The sequence below is a fragment of the Plecotus auritus genome (assembly GCF_963455305.1).
Source record: "Plecotus auritus genome assembly, chromosome: 1".
Lineage (NCBI taxonomy): Eukaryota > Metazoa > Chordata > Mammalia > Chiroptera > Vespertilionidae > Plecotus > Plecotus auritus.
Window position 1 is genome coordinate 29,796,242 of NC_137770.1, and position 17,780 is coordinate 29,814,021.

Consider the following 17,780-nt stretch of genomic DNA (forward strand, 5'->3'; position numbering starts at 1 on the left):
AAAATGTAGGCAAACCCCTGCATTTTCACTTCCTGAAAAAACAATGACTCCAGCATCCTTGGCCTCTTGTTCCTTCTTCATACCAATAGGATAAGGACTATTACCAACCCCATATTTTCCACTCGTCTCCCAGGGTGTTGATGTCTAGCACTGGCTGTCTTTCTCCACTTCGCTCAGCCTCTTGCCTGAGAAGGTATTTGGGCTTCTTTGTTCTAACTTTTGCCTCCACCTCCCACCAACCATACACAAAAAAGACTGTGATTTAACTTAAGCTTCTTTATACTTTTAGCATATTTGCACAAACACGAATAGAAGCTTAAAAAGGAAAAGAAGGTGTTACAGTATTTCCTAGATCTTTCAATCCAAACCTGCTAAACCTTTAATTTAGGAGCCTTTGGTTAGACATTATATTCACTGGAAATTTTAAATCTTTGTTTGAATTTTCCTGGAAGGACAGGCGAGCATGACTAACAATGCCTGGGGGTGAAAGATGGAGAGTAAATACGTTCATTCTGAGCTACCGCACCAAGTGCAGGGACCTGGGAGTGAGAGCACGGGTGGCATCACCCCACTTCTTCCCGAGGATGTCTGTAGAGCATCCCTGACAATTTATTCCTGTCAGGCCTGGCAAGCTCTTTGTTCTTCCAATATTTGCTCAATTTTTCATCCTATTCTCTCTTTTTCTACCTCCCTCCCTCTTCCTCTCTGCCTCTCCCTTCCCCGTCCTCCTTTTTCTAGATTTGAGAGTTTATTTAGTCAGTCTGAATATCAACATCACTTGCCATTTATTCTCTTTACTTGAAATTCTGAAGAGTCACATAAACAAGTGAGGAGAATCACTATGGTCTTTTAGGTTTGAGATTTATTACTCCAGAAATTAAATTGAACACAAGGAATGATTATTACAAAATATAAAAAGGGAGGAGTTATTATAAAACCAAGACACTAAGTGAGATATATATATCTGTGGCTGAGGGAGATACGAAGATAGAGGATTGGTTATTTGTCAAAGACATTTCTGCAGAAAAGCTAGATGGAAAAACTGACTGTCACCACAGGGTGGACAGGTCAGTAGGTTGATCAATATCCTGCCAGGTGGATATAATGCTAGATTGATTGCTAGACATGGGGTTAGACAGGTACATTTATATGTCACTGGGGAGCTCATTATATTGGTATATAGTTCTTGTGGCACATGTAAAGTCTGACATGGGGGAATTGGGAAGGGGTGGTGGGATAATACTGTCACTGCTAGAATAGTCATTGTTATGTGGTGCCAAAACCCACAGGTGGAGGAAAAGAGTACCCATGCTTTTAAGGAATCTATGTCTTTTTTGGAAGGCTTTTTCTCAGAATGGCTTGCAATCTGGCTTCTAGGATTGCTAATTTTATAACCAGAACCCTGGATGTACCCAGATTTACCTTCAGAATTAACTAGGGAAAGACTCATAATTAAAGAATTAAAAGAAGCCAGGCTGCTAGAAGGTGTCTGCTGACTTAGAAGTATACAGAGGAACACAGAACCTGGAGAAATAATTATTGCTGAAAGCCATCACCAGCACTAACAGTAGGACAGCACCACGGACAGCTCCCAAGCATTTTGGAATTGCCTTCTGTGTTTGGTGCCAGAGCCTTGAATAAAACAGCCAGCTCAGGAATCCTCTGTGCACTCTCTTACCATCTTCATTCAGGCTGACTGAGAAAATCCATACATAAAATGGGCTCTCTGCTTGGTAACTTTGACCCTTGGCTTAGAGTCCACTCAGTGAATTCCTTTCCTTGCAACCTCAAGAGCTTGAGTCTGACCCCTCCCCACGTCTCACCAATTCCCAAGACAGAGAAGAAGATCTTCTTGGCCTCTGACCCATTTTGCCCTTGAAATTATCCAAGACCAGAGGATTTCCCTAGGATGCTCACTGTGTGGAGCGAAAGCAGTTAAGGAACGGAACAAAAGAAGTAATTGCATGCAAGAATGTGGACTTGGATGGGAAAATGTTTAAACAAGCTCTGAAAGAAACAGGCTGCCAAGACCAATTATCTAATTAAAGGGGAATAAAAAGATTCCATCTCTATTTCACTGTAATCCAGTACACAGGTCTTCACGGTGAAGGGGTCTTAAAATGGACTTTCCAGCTGAAGTGGAAAAAATTTCTAACTGTTCCACATGAGAAGGGATCACTGGTAAATGAGTCAAGATGCTGAGGGACAAAGGAATGCCTTCAGAGAAAGTAAAGGAAGATCTCTCTTTTGTTGTGTTTTTGAACAAATATTTGTGTTCCAAAAGAAGCGCGCCTGCTTCCTGTTGGAAAACCATGAAATTTTGGGGGGAAATCTTTCAAGTTTCTCATTGTGAGGATAATATCCATTTGTATGAAATGTAGATATTCCTGGAAACAGCCCTGATTTCTCCTTTATAAAGGGGACAGTGCCAAGAGTGCCGGAAGCCAATGTTACTATGAACCAGTGGACATTACCCTTGGATTAAATGTGCCTCTGACCTCCAAGAACTCTTACATGGAGTAGCTGAACAGTCCGGCACAACAGTTCAAAATTGTTAAAGGTCCAGAGATAAGCTCCTATCTCTCCCATATCTCACCAAACAACTTAGGGACTGACTTTCCTTGGAGGAATTTCTCAGAAGGGCAGGTTGCTTGCCTAGGTATAAAATGGAAAGAAGGGTGCTTATGCCAGACCTGCAAGGAAGCTTTTGATTGTCTGATGGTCATAAAGTGTCCAGTAAGCACTTTCTATGCTTTCTATAAAGCATAGAAAGAGGCATCCAAAGTACACAGAATCCCCAAGAGCTACATGCTTTTTGCCTACTGCCCAGGCCTACTACTCTTTAGCGTTAGATGTTTAAGAGAATGGAGAGCGTGCTGAAGCTGGTCTGGTTTTGTTTTGTTTCAGAGGTAACAGACAGGAAGCTGACTGTGGAGGAAGAGGAAGCCAAGAGGATAGCAGAAATGGGAAAGCCAGTATTGGGTAAACACCCCAAACTAGAGGTCATCATTGAAGAGTCCTATGAGTTCAAGGTCAGGCCATAAGTGAAATCAAATTGAGTAATAGACTGGTGGGAGGGAGACGACCCAGGGTTTTGATCCCGTTTTACCACTGAATTTGTGAACTTGTAGTGCTGACCATTTTGTATCCGAGGAATATTATGAGGACACACAATATATATCTATCTTACCTAATAATAGACAAACATGTAAATTGACCATACCTCCGCTATGCCCACAGCCAATCAGCAGCGAGTATGCAAATTAACCCAACAAAGATGGAAGGTTAATTTGCATATGCAGGCCCAGAGCAGACGGGGCGGCATGCCTGCTATTGGGGGGGGGGGGGGTAAGGGCAGAGGGAGCTACAGGAGTGGTGCTCCGGCCAGAAGCGGGGACTTGGCGGCTCCCGGGCGGCCCCTGGGCGGCTGGGAGCGAAGCCAGGGGAAAGAAGGCCTATTTTTACACGAATCTTCGTGCAACGGGCCTCTAGTATGGAATAAATGGGCTCTAAAGCCTCTGGATGTGTCATTGCTATGGCTTAACTGTAATTTTAAAACAAAGATACTAAAGTTTACTACTCCAGAACAAGGTTTATTGATATCATTGCTGTTGTTCTCTGTTGTATTGCTCTAAATATCCAATGTCAGCAGTCACAGCCAAAGAAAAGGGAAATGGAAGGACTGCCTCAGTAGCTACCCCCCAAGGCCATTCCATGTGTAACTTGCAGAATGTACGCAGAGCTCCCTGGGATGGAGGGCGTCTTTCATTCCCTTGAAACACCAGTCTCCTCCATGGTTCTGAGCATTCTAACCTCATGGTTCCAAGTTTGTATCTCCCTGACAGAAAACAGTGGACAAACTGATCAAGAAGACAAATATGGCCTTGGTCGTGGGGACCCATTCCTGGAGGGACCAATTCATGGAGGCCATCACCGTCAGTGCAGGTAAGAGGGTCTCAGGATGGGCACAGGCCTTGCTTGGGGAAGCAGGTAACACCAGAGGAATAAAACAGCCACATCAACAGCCTGCCAATTTCTGGGAAGACCTCTGTGTCTGGTCTTCCAGCTCTAGCCCAGATGCTGGTCTGTTTCACTAGGTCACATGGACCAGTGGGACCCCCCAGCTCATTTCCACTGGAGAGGGATCACGGAGCAACTAAAAGAGCAGGGCCATCTCTGGCTCAAGACCTGGTTCTGCCATCTGAACTGGGACAGGGTATCCTATCTGGGCCTCAATTTCCTTATCCAAAAAGGGAACTTCTGCTGCCTTTCTCAGAAAAGTCAGTAGGAAGGTATCTCACTATGAGGATAATATCCAGTTGTATGAAATGTAGATATTTAGTCTGGTACTAACCACAAGCTCCATCAATTCTGGTTCTGTCATTCCTTCCCCTCATTAATTTGGTCCTCATTTTTGTAAAATGGACCCAGAGTTTTGTTCCAATTTTACCACTGAATTGTGAACTTCAGACGTGGGATTTGGAGTTTTTTTTTTTTTTTTCTCAAATTTTTATTAAGGTATTATATGTGTACATATCTTACCATTGCCCCCCCCCCCCCCCCCCCCCCGGATTTGGAGTTTTTGAAACCTTTGCTTTCCCACTCTGACACATCTCCACCCTGGATGATCCCTTTCCTGCGGCATTTACTGACGGGTCCCCTCAGGGGGACCACAGTGCAGCCAGCGTCCCAAAGGCCTACCAGCCTGTTGGAATGGGATGCCAAGGCTCTCATCACCACCACCAATATAGCCTCTCAGCACCACTGAGGCCTCCTTGTACTGCCTTTTCTCTTTTCATGAGACTTTGTTGTCATAGCAACCCATGGGGTCCTATCCCAGGGCCCCAGAGCCACTACAAAGCACAGCCAGGGAGGAAGGGGTGCTGCAGCGGCCGCTGGCCCACTTTTACCTGGCCTGCTTCTGAAGCGCCCAGTTCCCCCTCGGGTGACCTTACTTTGCTCCTAAAGAGACAGTACATGGAATCTAGGGCACACAATCTAACTCTCTCCCTTTTCAAAGGGAAAGGAAGTTCAGAAACAAGAGGTGACTTACTCCAGGTTACAGATTCTCTCCGTGGCAGAGTTGCAATTGGGACGCAAGTGTCCTGACTCCTGCTCTTTGGAAACCTGGCTTCCATGGGTTGTGCCGAAGCATTACAGAGGTTGCCCTTGACGAGGCGCCAGCATGCCTCAGCATATCCTCTGCTTCCGGGCTGCTGAATGGGCAAGTCTGCCCATGTTTCCTGGCAAGGACATGCAGAGCCCAGGCCCGCTCTGTCCTGTGGGATGTTCGGAGGATGGCGCTGGCTCTCTGGTGCGCCCACCTGATCTGGAATGACAGCCGTCCCTCTGGGGATGGTTAACGACCAGAACCACGAGGTTATTGCAGTAGCCGTGTCAGGAAAACCCGAGAGGAGCCCCACTGGTGTCCAGTGAAGAGTGGGCACACGGCTGATGTCACTTTTCCTCACCTAGGCAACCAGTGTAGCCCGCTCCACCCACCTCTCTCTTCCACTGCCTTGCCCCCCTCCTGACCTCCCCTGTTAGCTCTTAATCTCTTTCTTCTCTTGCTTATTCCTCTGTGCCCTGCATTCAGATTGACCAATGGGACACCCCAGCTCGTTTCCCATTTCTCAGCTGTTTTCCGGTGCCCACGCCCTGGCCCGCGCAGGCTGCCCAGGAGAGCGCTGGAGCCTCCCCTCAGCTGATGGTGCTCGTGATGGGGGTTAGACGCGACTTTCTCAAGAATGGGACCTGACCTCGCTGCCCTCTCCTGGGCCTGTTTGTCTTGCCTCCAGCAGGGGACGAGGAGGAGGATGAATCAGGTGAGGAGAAGCTGCCGTCCTGCTTTGACTACGTCATGCACTTCCTGACGGTCTTCTGGAAGGTGCTGTTTGCCTGCGTGCCCCCCACAGAGTACTGCAGTGGCTGGGCCTGCTTCATCGTCTCCATCCTCATCATCGGTGTGCTCACGGCCATCATTGGGGACCTGGCCTCCCACTTTGGCTGCACCATCGGCCTCAAGGACTCGGTCACAGCTGTTGTTTTCGTGGCGTTAGGCACCTCTGTGCCAGGTGAGAGTGCAGGGTGCTTGGGTCTGCAAAGAGGATACCACTGGGCTCAAGTGACCCTTTGCCTCATCTTCTTTACCATCTCAGATCTGAGCTTAACAGACCCTCTGCCGCTAAGGTGCACAGGAGTCAACCAGAGATGAATGATGACATTACTAATGACAGCTAACATTTCTTGAGCACCTTGATGTGTCAGTAGGCACTACGCAGTTTACATGTTTTGTCCCTGTAATGCTCACCACAATCTTACTCAATAGGGGCAGCTATTATGCCCATTTGACAGGTGAGGAAACCAAGGCCCACAGGGGTTAAGTTACCTGCATAAGGGACCCAATTTAGTAACCTCCACATTATATGAATAGACCGCAAACAATGTAATTCAAAGAATATGGAGATTGTTCTCCTTCCATTCCCCTCTGGCAGTCCCTGAGAGGCTAAAGACTAGCCTGCTTGAAGGTGTCACAACAGAAATTCCCACAAGCATTCCTGGCCGCCTCTGCTTAGAAGGACACCTGTGAGTACAAAGTGTCTTCCACCGGATTAGGCGAAGGAAGCTTAGGGACCTCTTTTCTTTCTCACAAACAACTAAAGGCAGACAGGAACGGACATGCATTTATTCATTCATTAAACAGATATTTGCTGAGCCTGATAGAGCCTTGTCCTAGTTTCTGGGGCTATAGTGGGAGGCAAGACACACACACTTCTCTCCACATGGACTTACAAGCTAGTGACGGAGAGTACACTCAACTCCTGTAATTAAAGTTATCTCGATAAGGTCTGTGAAGAAGAAGTACAGGTGCCGTGTAAGCATAAAATGTAGGGGCCTGGGTGAGGCTGGGTTGGAGATGGCTTCCAAGAAGGCATATATGTAAACTGGGCTGGGGTGACGCGTGGCATGAGCAGAGAGACAGGGGCTGCATTCGCTCAGGCTCCTTACTTGAACCCTGAACTCCTGATGGCCTCCTGGTTGCTACAGGAAGAGAGAGCATCCTCCTGTAAGAGGGTTAGGCTGAGTCTCAGTAGACAGGACTCTGCTGGCGGGACCAGGGAAACCCATCAGGACCAGGAGAACAAATTTTCTGAGAGTCAGTGAATCTGCATCACACTCTGGCAGAACCTCTTCCCCAAACCACAGCACAGACCAATGGGATTAATTACACATCGGTGATGCCAGAGGTCTGGCTATGATGGAAATGCATCCGGTGGTAGACAGTTAGATGGATGATCCAGGGAAGGCTTTGTGGAGGACATGCCTGGCGATCTCTGTTTGCCAGGTCTCAAGGGACCAGAACTATCAGAGAGGAAGGAGCAAAACTGGGAAAAGGAACAGATGTGGGAAGAAATTGCCGAGGACCAGAGGCAAAAAAGCAAGGTCATGGGCAAGCAAAGGCAAGAAGTTTTCTCTGGGAGCTCTGAGAAAAGTGGCGACAAGGAGGCCAGCCAGGACAGCAGCAGGGGAGTTGGGGGCACTTCCAGGTTCTTGTGGTTGGTCCAGGGAACAGCTGGCAGCTTTAGGGGCTTGAAGAAGGTTGTGCCATGGTCTCCTCAGCTAATTCTGTGGCTTTGGCTGAAACGCTTTGGATGTAAGGTGATGGTATGCAAAGGGCCCTTTGGGAGGCTTTTAGCATCAAATCTCTTGCTGATTACCCATTTGACCTTGGGTAGACTCCTTGACCCTTATTTTCCTTACTTGTAAAATAAAAGGGTGGCTAGATAGTCCCTGCCAGTCCCTCTAGGGCCTGCACTCCATGCCCACATCTACATCAAACAGCCTGTGGGCCCTGTGCTAGACACCAGCTGCGAGGGCTCACCTGCACGTCCCCATTGCGGTTCCCCAGCGTGTCCTCTGTCCCGTGATCCCCGCACCTGCAGTGCTGAGCCCACGGGCACTGAGCAATAAGCTGTCTGTGTCACGTGAGTAAAAAGCACCAGGTGACAGTCACAGTCAGGCCTCTACTCTGAGCAGCTTCCCAGGATGTCAAGGTTCCCCGGGGAGGTATTATGGGATAACAAACTTCCCTTACTAAAAAAAAAATAGTCAAAAGGGAACAGCAAACCCACTTGGTAAACATCAGGACCAGAAAGGACCTTAGGAATCTCTCAGACTCCGACAGGTGAGGAACGGGAAGCTCAGAGAAATGACGTGACTTGGCCAAGGCCACACAGTTTGTTAGTCGCAGAGCTGCCTTTGCTTCCCAGGCTCAGCCCGCCGGCCCGAGCTGCCCTTTGGACACACGCAAAGGCAGGCCCGCCTCGTCTCAGCCTTCCTCCAGCTCCCATCTGTCTCTGCCCTTTTCCAGATACCTTTGCCAGCAAAGCTGCCGCCATGCACGACATGTACGCAGATGCCTCCATCGGCAACGTCACCGGCAGCAACGCAGTCAACGTCTTCCTGGGCCTTGGCCTGGCCTGGTCCGTGGCCGCCATCTACTGGGCCATGCAGGGAGAGGAGTTCCGCGTGTCTGCGGGCACGCTGGCCTTCTTCGTCACCCTCTTCACCATCTTCGCGTTCGTCTGCATCAGCGTGCTCCTGTACCGCAGGCGGCCCCACCTGGGTGGGGAGCTGGGCGGCCCCCGGGGCTGCAGGCTGGCCACGACGGGGCTCTTTGTGAGCCTGTGGCTCCTCTACATACTCTTTGCCACACTGGAGGCCTACTGTTACATCAAGGGGTTCTGAGCCACAGACACTGCCGCCGGCAGGGCAGGCCTAGGACTTCTCCTGAGAGAAGGGCACTTCCCCCCCAGGGACGTCCCCGGGATAAGCAGCCCTGGAGAGGCAGCTTCGGACCCGAGCCCCAGGGACTTCACCCGACCTCCACCCCGGCGGTGATCCGAAAGGGCAGTGTCTTCATCAATCAGACAGAATGGGGGAAACACCTACACTACCAAGTATTTAATTCAGTACAAACCAACAACAGCAACAAATCCACCTCCACCCATTCGTCCCCCCTCCCACCCCACCCCATGTCTCTGACCCGTAGCCAAGGTCAGATCCTTTCACCATCTTCTATTTCACCTTCTGATTCCTCCTGTGCTTCTACTGTCATCAGGGCAGGCCTCCTCCCGTCTGTGCAATCCAATGCACCGTTGTCCTCACTCTCCTGGCGGGCGTGGAAGTCAGTCTCAGCCGTGTGGCTGGTTTGGGGCTCTCTCCTCACGGGAATCATTATCATGGTTGCTTTCGTTTTTCCATCAGGTTTTGCTCGTCGTTTGTTCGTTTTGTATTTTCTCTCTGACGTTCGTGACAAAGGCGCTGTGGAGGAACCCAAGGTTTGAGCCGGTGGGCAGAGGCATGAATTGTCAGACACACACTCTCCCACTCTCAGCAGGTGACAGCTGCCTCTCAGCCCCATCGAGGTCCTGTCCCCCATCTCCTTTTCGTCTCTGGGTGGAAGTGATCTTGCACACCCACGCAGGGCACCAAAGATCCGGGTGGTGGCAGGAGCAGGAGTTTCCCTTGCTGATGTCAAAGTTTAAAAGAAGCAGTCATTGTTCCTTCCTTGCCCAGGCCTTTCAAATTCTGTCTCGTGCTGTCCATGTCTACATGTTCTTTCTTCTGCAGGAAGGCCCACCCAACGGGTCTGACTGTATTTCTTGAGGTAATGCAAAAACGTAGAGGTTTATAAGAAGACAAGGGACCCCTTTCACCTCTCCTGGACCCCTAGGCCACCTTTGAAAGCATTTTCACAAGGTAGGAACTGGAATTCCTCGCTGTCTCCCACATTCCTGCTTGGTTTAAAACCTCCCAAAACTCTTTTTTTTTAGCCTGTGGGCTATTTCTCGCCCCAGTAGGAGGAATCTTAGTTGCCATAATCCCATGGAGCCCGAGTTTATAGAAAAAGAGATTGTCCTGCCCTCTAGAGCTTCTCCCAGCAAACTTTGAAAGGACCTGGCTTCACACACACACACACACACACACACACACACACACACACACGATCACAAAACTGCCCACAGATCTTCAGGCTTTCTGCATTGACATAAATACATTTTTAAGGGGAAAAAAATTAAATAAAAAAAATCTGTTTAATTTTAAACACATTTTTTAAGAAAACGGAATAACTAAAAAGAAACAGTGCTCATGTCATAAGCTATGTTGACAGTTGCCAGTGGAAATGTTGGGTTGGTTTAAAAAAAAATAAAAGCTATACTTATATCTCTCTACATACAGCTTGCTTCTCCCCACGTTTCTTCTGGAGCAGGTGAGGCTGAGGTGAAGGTGCCGTCTCCTATTGGTATCTCCAGTGTGTCTCTGTCATCTCCTCAGATGCCAATGTATCAGACCTGGTGTTTTTAAAGTGAAAAGAACCTTGGGGATAGTCCACTTAGAGTCTGGACTCCAGGTGCTGGAGGACAGATGCGGTGGAGTTACGATGATGAAAGGGGAAGGAGCTTTTTGTATGAGAAAGGTGTGGAGGGGCAGGATTCCAGCAAGGCAGCCAGTGCCCTGTGTTAATTACCAGTAGGCCTACTCATTCATTTGATTGCTCAGCATTCATTCAACAAATGTATTTCTATGCATTGAACGCCATTCGGTTGATCCAGAAAGAGTAAGATAAAGTTCCTGACCTCAAGAATCTCACAGTCCCTAGGGGGAGGTAAAACTTCTTTTAACCAAGGCTCTTTCGGTTACAAAGAACCGAAACCCATTAAACTAGTTCAGGAAATGGAGGGAGGCAATATTGAGAAGGCCTAGGGGGTGGGGCTCTGCTACCCAAGGCAGGAGACATGGCAGGCCACAGGAGCCTGAAATCCTGTAGGGCCACTCACTCCCCTCCCCAAAGCACATCGTCTCCCCATCATTGCTTCCTTCTCCCTGTGGGCCTGGCCCCTCCCCTCCCAAGCTGCTTCTCTGCTTTGCTTGTCTTGCCCATGATCCAGCACAGCCACCAGCCCCAGTGCTCTATCATGACCTCACAGCCCCACGACCAACTGGAACATCCCAGTGAAGAGAATGTGGCCAATACCCCACCCACAAGGCCATTCCCAGGAAGCAGAATCCTTTGTAAAAGGCCGTGTCACAGTGGTTGGGGTGCCTGGGCACTGGTCCCTTTGGGTCAGGCGTCTGCTCCTGGTCTGAACAACTCGGGTAAGGGAGGGTGGCGGGTGCACTGATGTCCTAGTGCCCCTTCCCAAAGCTAAGTGATGGGAAGAAGCGACGAGCATATGAGCCACCAAGGTGCAAAGGAGAGTTAGAGTTCTGTGTCGGGCGTGCTCTGAGGGGCATAAGCAGAGCGCCATGGGGACACAACGGAAGGAAACACTCAGCCTGGAACTGGGAAAGAGTTCCCGGGAAAAGTGACATTTACGTAGGAGCTTGAAGGAAGAATAAATAGTGATTTGCCTTGGCGAGGGGGCTTGGTGTTGAAGGACAGACAGAAAAGAAAATAGCATAAAGGCGTGTGTGTGTGTGTGGGGGGGGGGGGGGCGCGTGAAATGGGATCAAGAATTAGCACGGCTAGGGTATGGAGTTCAACAGGACACAACCCAGCAAGGCAGGCAGGGAGGAGGGTTTGGGTAAGGCCTGTTTGGCTTTTTGACACTCATTAAATTTAAAATGAAAAGTGCCCTTTAGCCGATTAAATGGTAGACGTAAAATCGTGAAATCCATTTGTACCCGTATGTCCCCTTTTTGAGTCATTTTTGCAAGGAGGGAGGGATGGAGGGGGAGAGAGAGAATAAGAAATTGAGTCACAATCATGGAGACTGCCATCATTTCTGGGTTATTCAGATGTTAGATTTTGTCAAAAGAGAAGCTGGGATGAACCATAGAGAATGGGAAACGGGGTTCAGAAGAGGAAGCGGGTACTAATCTAGATGCCACCACTAACTAGTTCTCAGAGCCAGACTGGTGCCCTCCCTGCCCTGCTAGATCACGAGGCTTTGCTCCTGACATTGTTGTCCCTTCAATGACATCCTTAGCTTCCCCTCAAGGAGTTATTTCTCTGTAATACAGCCCCTCATGACACCTTTGTTTGCAATGGAATGTACATCTCATGGTGCTATTTCCACCTCATTTCACTGCCTCAGCAAGTAGATTTTATTATACTTTTTCCTAAACTTCTCAGATTTTAGATACTGACATGACACACTACTTACCATCACAGAACACACCCTCCTTCCACATTTAGTGGATTTGTTTGTTCATATATATCATGCCCCTCTTTAGTCTTGTATACCAAATTAAGTGCCATTAAGAATACTAAGTTAAAGGTCTGGCTGTGCCACAAGCTAGGTGTCAGATCTGGAGAAGGTCACAACTTACCGAGGTCCTGGACTGTTCATGCAAGAGGATTAGAGCAGGTGATTTTCCAGGCTCCTCAGCACCAAAGTTCACTGATGATGCAGAGGAAGAGGAGGTGGAGGATGACTCACAGAGACTAAGCCCCAAAGTTTGCACCAGGCACTGTGCCATGTACTTTACCCTTGTTGTCTCACTGAATCACCTTGGCCACCCTGTGAGAAAGGATCATTAGCCCCATTTTACAGATGAAGAAACTGAGACTCAGGGCAGACAGGTGATCCATCCACCATTCGAAACCAAACTCTAAATAAGTGGTTCTCCAAGTATAGGCCCCAGATAAGCAACATCAACATCACCTGGGAACTTATCATAAATGCAAATTCTCAGGCCCCACCCCAGACTCTCCAAACTACTAGGGATAGGTCCCAGCAAACAGTGTTTAACAAGCCTTCCAGGTGAATCTGATGCATGCTTATGTGTGAAACCCCCTGTTTCAAACCATTATGCTCTACCACCTTCCTCTCTTTCTCTATCTCTCTCTCCCTCCTTCCTTCCCTCCCTATATATATATCTCTCTCTCATCATATTCATCTTACTACATGCTCAAATATAAAGATATCAATACTGCTCTTTAAGCCTCAGTATCTATTGTATATCCAATTTTATCTTTAAACTAGTGGCCCAGTGCATGAAATTCATGCACATTAAGGGGGATTAATTAGAAGAAATATTTTAATATTGCTATTTGCCCTTTCTCTATAATAGAAGTGTCAGAGATGAAAGAAAATTAGTAAAATGTATATGAAAATCTTCTTCCTGTCAGAGTCTGGGGCACACCACGGGATCCAGAGTCAAGTCCCCACCCACCCATGTGCACCTCAAAACTGCGCAAGACCCAGACCCAGCTGCCCCCCACCCCCCATTAGGCTAGATCCATACCTGGCCGGTCCCACCCTTATCAAGCCCCACTGGGCGGGGGGCGCACCCTCAGTTCCCCTGGCCTGGCGCTGGGGTGGGGGGTGCAGCCTGAGGTCTCCTGTTAAACCCCACCGGGTGGGGGATGCAGCCTGAGATCCCCTGTCAAGCCCCACCGGGAGGGAGGTGCAGCCTTAGGTCTCCTGTCAAGCCCCGCTGGGTGGGGGGCACGGCCTGAGGTCCCCCAGCCCAGCACTCGGGTGGGGAGTCATACCTTGAGGTCCTCTGTCAAGCCCTGCTGGGACAGGAGGTGCAGCCTCAGGTCCCCTGGCCCAGTGCTAGAATGCGGGGCACAGCCTGAGGTCCCCCATCAAGCCCTGCTGGGTGGGGAGCGCAGCCTGAGGTCCCCTGGCCTGGCGCCAGGGTGGGGGGAGCAGCCTGAGGTCCCCTGGCCCAGTACCAGGGCGGGGGACGCACCTTGAGGTCCCCCGTCAAGCCCTGCCGGGCGGGGGGCATGGCTTGAGGTCCCTTGGCCTGGTGCCAAAGTGGGGTGTGTGGCCTGAGGTCCCCCGGCCTGGCGCCAGGGTGAGAGGTGCGGCCTGAGGTCCCCTGTCAAGCCCCACAGGGGCGGGGGCACGCAGCCTCAGGTCCCCGCTGATTGCTTGTTAAGGCTTGTTACAGGAACTCAGCCTCCGCTGTGGGTGCAGCCATCTTGTGTTACAGAAACCCGCCCCCCCCCCCACCCCGGCCTTCGCTGTGGGTGCTGTCATCTTTGTGGTGGAGTGATGGTCATTTTGCATATTCCCTCTTTATTATATAGGATGTGCTAATTGTATACTTCTTCCCATATATCTCAGGATATCTCAGGCATTAAATGTTTTATGATAACTGCCCTCATTCAGGTTTGCAAGGTGTTCTAAGCCTTAAGGTGGGCACTCCAGTCTAGTAGAAGGAACAGACTTGAGAATTAATTATTACAACGTGGGTAGAAATATGTGCTAGGATGGATGATGTATGGGCAGGCTGTTAGGAGCCTGAAGCAGCACCATAGATTCTAAAGCAACATATAATGAACAAAGAAGTTGGGGATTCTTTTTAAAAGGAAGTGACACATGGGTAGAGTTTCAATCATGAGCCACATGAATAATCATTGCTATTGTGGTTTGTTTGTTTTCATCTTAGTTCTTTATTTAAACATCAAAAAGAAAATCTTTTCAACAACTCAGACTTTAGTTGACTGTTCCACAATGACAAATTAAGAACAAGCCCTAACTCAAATTGTCACCATATTTCCTCCTGAGAGCTCAGGGCTATAGCTGAGGTGAGGACAGGGGGGCTTGAGAGCATTTGGATGGAAGCACTGAGATGCAGACTGGGTGAGCCATATGCTGAAGGACCAGGCATCACTAGCTGGAGGTGGGAGACAGAGGAGGTGCACACCCTGGGCTGTGCTGCCTGGAGAAGTGGCTGAGAGCAGAGAGTGGCTCAGTTGTGAAGACCTCGGTTCCTGTCCTGCTCCCCTTGTCCTGGCAGGGCAACCTTTACTATGTCACCTGAGGTGCTGAAGCCTTGTATTTTTCACTCATTTACATAATTAAGATACTATTATCTACTTGAGGGTTTGGGTGGATTAAATACTTGACACATCACATTGCCTGGCTTTGTGATCATGTGTTATCATGGATGCTGCTGTTCCGGGAGGAAGCGTGAAATGTGAAGGCACTGAGTAGCGTGTGACACAGGAGGATATAATATGTGCAACTGGAAGAGGACACTCAATATGCAGGCAGCGGGTTTAGCTGGACGTGCACCAGTGAAGCGTGTAATACTATAGCAATGAAATGTGTACATGTTGCAGGAAAGTGTGTCTGAAAGGAGTGGTTGAGGATCAGGACCAGATCAAGTTTAGTTTTGTGGGCTAAACTAAGCAATTGTATTCATCCTGAAAGCCATGGTATTAGTCTGCTCAGGCTACCATAACAGAGTAAGACAGACTGGGGTGGCTTAGACAACAAGAAGTTTTATTTTCATAGTGTGGAAGCTAGAAGTTCACCATCAAGCTGCCATCAGGGTTAGTTTTTGGTTTGGCCTCTCTTCCTGGCTTGCAGATGGCCACCGTCTCACTGTGCCTTGGCTCTGCTGTCTCCTCCTCTTTCTATAAGGACACCAGTCCTGTTGGTTCAGGGCCCCACCCTCATGACCTCATCTATATTATAAAAAGCCAGTGGCCATAACGCCGTAAAGCTGTAACACCGTAAAGACCAAACGACTGGTCACCAGGAGGTGCATTGATGGGTCCCGTGGTGGTGGCAGGAGGGACTCTGGGTCTCACATGATTTCATGCATTGGGCCTCTAGTTTAACCATAGTTACCTCCTTAAAGGGCTTGTCTCCAAATATGGTCACATTGGAATTTAGGGCTTCAACCTATGAATTTGGGGGACACAATTCAATCTGAGCTGTCTGCATTGGAGAAGGTGGTTGAGGTGGGGAATGAATGGAGTGGAGACCACAGGCCATTTACAACTATTGAGTGTTTTAGGGAGCAGATGATAGGGGGCTCTAGGGGTGGGAGGAGGGCACAGGGGAAAGAATTGGGAGGGGAATTTACAGGATATGGTGATGAACTGAATGGACGGGAGGGAAGGACATAGGTGGAAGGAGGCAGGGAGGGCTCTGGGCTCCACGCCCAGGGGGTGGCTGGCTGGTGCACCAGCACAGAGGAGAGGTGGGTGGAGAGTGTGTGTCAGGCTTGAGGCATATTGAGTTTCAGGGCTTGTGGGACACCAAGTGGAAGTGTCCGGGAGCCCGGACTCAGTGGAGCCCGGACTGGAGGCTGAGACTGTGACAATCTCAGTAGCAGATTTCAAGTGCGCTTGAGATTCCCCTGATGGCTATGCTGCAGGAGTGAAGAACCCTTTGTGATGGAAGCTTTGAGGTTGGGGAGTGTATTACTGCAGCTTCTCCTGGTCTCTCCTGACTGGTTCGCATGAGGCCTTTAGCAATGTGCCCATTGTCTTGTTGGAGGACCATGGACCATTAGCCATAGTCAAAGCTTTGGCTAGGAAGACTCCAGGCAAAGTGACCTTCACCTTATTAAAGAGTGCACCTTGTTAAAGGAAAAACTGGTGGTGCAGATGGGAGGTCTGTGGCTGCATTGATGAGGTGTTGGCGAGAGTCAGAGAGTTCGCCTAGAGTTGACAAGAAATGACAAGAGATACCTGGGTCACACAGGCTTTTATAGGCAGGCATATAACCAAGGTAATGACCCTTCTCCCTATCAATTCATGAAAGGCACATGAAGGGGGGCAGTGACCCCAGCCCTGGAACTGAGGGCTTCATTTGATGGCATTACGTGGAAAAGTTAAGTTCTACCTGTCCTCACCTCTATGATGGGGGAAGGCCCGATGCCACAGAGCAGAAGAGCAGGGTGCCTGGGAAAAGCAGCCTCCTTGGTGGGCATTTGTAGGTCATTTGGAGACTTAGGAGTAAATGACCGAATGATCAGCCTGGCTTTCTCTGTGTTTTTTTTTCTACAAGGGATTGGTGCTGCCAGTCTCCCATCTCACCCAGGGAACCGCCTGGAGGCCCCTCCTCTGATAGCATCACTGGGGCCCCGACAAGATGCCTGGCCCCGCAGCAGTCATCGTGTGACATCCCGACTGAAAATGCCCACTGTTCCCCTCCCCACGGGGCTAAGCCTGGCTCAGAGCCTCTTGGTGCAGGAAGACACTGGGTGGGTGGATTGTTCACTTTTTCTTGATTCTTGGTCCTGCTGCCAGTTTGTTGTTGTTGTTTTGTTTTGGTATTTATTTATTTATTTATTTATTTATTTATTTATTTAAAGCAGTGGAAAGCTAAATTGGACCTCCAGCCAAGTGTGAGCTCAGACCTGCCCCCTTCCCACACCAGGCTGGTCTCTCTGCTGGAGGCTAGGTCAACCCCAAGTCTCCCAACGAGGTCCTGAATGAGCAAATTCCCTCTTATTTCTCTTCTCCAAATCCCTAAAGCTTAGGATAGTCCTCTGCAAATTAGCGGCTTTTAATGAGCCTCTAAGCTGCTCAGAGAAAAAAATGCTCTCACAGCTGAAAGCAAGCACCCGGGGCCAGAGCTGGACAGGAGGGAGCAGGTAGCTGTTCTCGCCCCTCAGGGAAGGCAGCTGGGGAGTGGGCGGAGCTCTGGGCTGGGACTCAGAAAACCTGAAGGTGATTCCCGGCTCTGCCTTTCCCAGCGGGAGGCATCCAGCAACTCACTGAACCTGGGAGTCTGAACCACACGTGTGAATGGGAGCCCGTCCCGCTGGGCTGTGGTGGGTGTTAAATATGACAGGGCCTGCGACACAGCACAGAGTCAGCACTGGAGGAGGAGGGACCCCTGTGACAGCATTCAAAGGGGTAGACCCTTTCCCAAGGAAGCTTAGCTAAAGAGAGGATTGGGAGACGTTTTCAAGGGAAATACCTCCTGTTCACCTGCACAGGACAAGGCGCAGAGTATGGCAAAGGATGTGGAGGAGGTTCTCAGGAGACGAGGAAGCCCTTTCCCGGGACAGCT

At 49.5% G+C, this 17,780-nt stretch overlaps 1 protein-coding gene across 8 annotated transcripts in view; it reads left to right on the forward strand.

Moving 5' to 3' along the window:
- Positions 1 to 10,328, forward strand: part of SLC8A3 (solute carrier family 8 member A3) — a gene marked incomplete at its 5' end in the record, with an annotated part of 157,562 nt that extends 147,234 nt beyond the window's left edge. For 3 of the 8 annotated variants that reach the window (XM_080673465.1, XM_080673463.1, XM_080673466.1), the window contains 4 exons: positions 2,908 to 3,032; positions 3,846 to 3,945; positions 5,799 to 6,074; positions 8,372 to 10,328. In XM_080673465.1, the coding sequence (XP_080529591.1) occupies positions 2,908 to 3,032; positions 3,846 to 3,945; positions 5,799 to 6,074; positions 8,372 to 8,748 (878 nt within the window). In that variant the 3' untranslated portion in view covers positions 8,749 to 10,328. The remainder of the gene's footprint in view (positions 1 to 2,907; positions 3,033 to 3,845; positions 3,946 to 5,798; positions 6,075 to 8,371) is intronic. The other 5 variants (XM_080673468.1, XM_080673469.1, XM_080673464.1 and 2 more) reach the window with 3 other exon arrangements.
- Between the last annotated feature and the right edge of the window lie 7,452 nt (positions 10,329 to 17,780).